The sequence below is a fragment of the Acanthamoeba castellanii genome (genome assembly GCF_000313135.1).
Source record: "Acanthamoeba castellanii str. Neff unplaced genomic scaffold scf7180000084763, whole genome shotgun sequence".
Classification (NCBI taxonomy): domain Eukaryota; phylum Discosea; order Longamoebia; family Acanthamoebidae; genus Acanthamoeba; species Acanthamoeba castellanii.
The window spans coordinates 240,551-242,432 of NW_004457323.1; the positions used below are offsets into that span (position 1 = coordinate 240,551).

At 62.2% G+C, this 1,882-nt stretch overlaps 2 protein-coding genes across 2 annotated transcripts in view; one reads left to right on the forward strand and one right to left on the reverse strand.

The window, feature by feature from the left end:
• Positions 1 to 19: 19 nt before the first annotated feature.
• Positions 20 to 700, forward strand: ACA1_240820 (uncharacterized protein; the record flags this gene model as incomplete). Its single annotated transcript, XM_004335330.1, has 1 exon — positions 20 to 700. A coding segment is annotated over one exon (681 nt), but the record flags the coding sequence as incomplete, so codon positions are not given.
• A 627-nt stretch (positions 701 to 1,327) lies between these two features.
• ACA1_240830 (elongation factor Tu domain 2/elongation factor G Cterminus domain containing protein) overlaps positions 1,328 to 1,882 on the reverse strand; it is a gene marked incomplete at both ends in the record, with an annotated part of 2,474 nt that continues 1,919 nt past the window's right edge. The window contains 2 exon segments of the mRNA XM_004335331.1: positions 1,328 to 1,819; positions 1,830 to 1,836. Coding sequence (XP_004335379.1) covers positions 1,328 to 1,819; positions 1,830 to 1,836 — 499 coding nt within the window.

Genomic DNA, 1,882 nt, shown 5'->3' on the forward strand with positions numbered 1-1,882 from the left:
GTGTCCCAGGTGCCAAAGCGACGAGCTCGCCACCATCGCCAGGAGCCGCATTTGGAGGTGCACCACGTGCGGCCACTCGGGTCCTTGGTCGCGGCTCAACGACGAGGTGCGCGGCCTCGAACAGGCCACCTACGACGAGCTGACCAAGATCGACCCCAATCTGGGCGACATGCACGTCGCAGCTCAGGTGGTCGATCTCAAGAGGAAGATTCCCATGTTGACTGGCATCATTCTCTCCGCCGCCATCAGCGCCGGTGTCACTGGCGCGGCCGTCGTTGTGCCCTTGGTCGAGATTCCCGCCATCGCCGGCATCCAGTCGGGCATGCTGGTCTCGCTTGGCGTGGCCACCGGAGTGCCCCTCGAACGCTACCCGGGGCTGCTGGTCAGCTACGCCGGCATGCAGCTGCTGACCGGCCTCGTCGCGCTTGGCCTGCCAGAGCTCCTCAAGTTCATCCCCGGGCTTGGCACCGTCGCGGGCGGAGCCATCAGCGCTAGCGTGGGGCCAGTGTTGACCGTGGCGATGGGCGTCCTCTACAGCGTGGCCCTGTTCAAGGTGCGCCAGCAGATGAACGACAACGAGGAGGGCGTCCTGTCGGAGGCCGTCGTCAAGCAGATCATGGCTTCGGTCGTCAGCACCCCGAACATCAAGCGCCTCTTCGAAAAGGTTAAGAATCTGAATAGGGGAGAGTTCAATCCCTGAACTACTTCTACTCGCTCATCGGCAGTGAAATCGACCCCTGAGCACACGCCCGCTGACTGTATCGGACTCTCTTTCTCTTTCTCTTACTTTTCAACCTATAAAGGCCCTCTGGTGATGACGATTACCTCTTTGACGCTTCAGCGCAGGTGGCGCAGGACGGCGCGAGGGCCGCTGATGGTCGCCATCAAAGTGCAAAAGGTGTGACTGTGTGCAGTGGTGAGTTTCAAAAAAAGGTTGAATGTATTTGGAAGACCCGCTGCCCTCCCAACAGAGCACTTGCGAAGCACTTTCGCGTTCCTCTGTCAGGCGAGCAGCGGCGTTGTGGCCTTCCGTTTTGTGGTAGTACAGCACACGCCACGCGCGCGAATGGAGAGCAGAGAGTGGAGGCGAGGAAGCTGAATCACTTCCCCGCCGTCCAACTTCGCGCCATTCGCGCGTATGGCGTGCTCAGCTCGAGGAGGGTGGGCCAGGAGAGGACCGCAGAAGTCTGCAGACCTCCCCCGTCTCCTCAGCCGCGATCGAGAGAGCTAGAGATTGAGAAGAGAGAGAAAGAGAAGGAAAGAAAGATAGAGAGAAAGAGAGAAAGAGAGAAGAGAGAAAGAGAGAAAGAGAGAAGAGAGAGCCGCCTTAGAGCTTGTCCATGAAGGACGCGGCGGTGGGGAGCTCGGCCTTGAGACCCTTGCGCTTGCGCACGCCGAGCACGGCCTTACCGACCGTGCTGTAGGGGTCGAGCGGATCGCCGCTCATGGCCTGCCAGTGGTCGAACACGCACTGGGGGAACGCGTTGCCTCCGGTGGCCTCGCGCAGGGCCGAGGTGAAGCCGAAGGACTCCATGACGGGCAGATAGGCCTTGAGGGTGTAGATGGGCGTGCCCTCGCGCTGCTCGGAGGAGAAGACGTGGCCGCGGCGCATGGAGAGCACGCTGTAGACGCTGCCCATGGCCGAGTCCTCGGTCTGGATCTCGACGAGGTACATGGGCTCCATGAGCCTCGGGCGAGCGGAGAGCTGCGCGGCGTAGAGCACGCGGCGCGCAGCGGGGATGATCTGGCCGGCGCCGTGGTGGATGGCGTCGGCGTGGAGCGTGACGTCGGCGATGTTGAAGCGCGCACCGCGCATGACCTCGCCGCACAGCGCGCCTTCGCGCGTGGCCCATTGGAAGGCGCTCATGAACGAGTCCTTGAT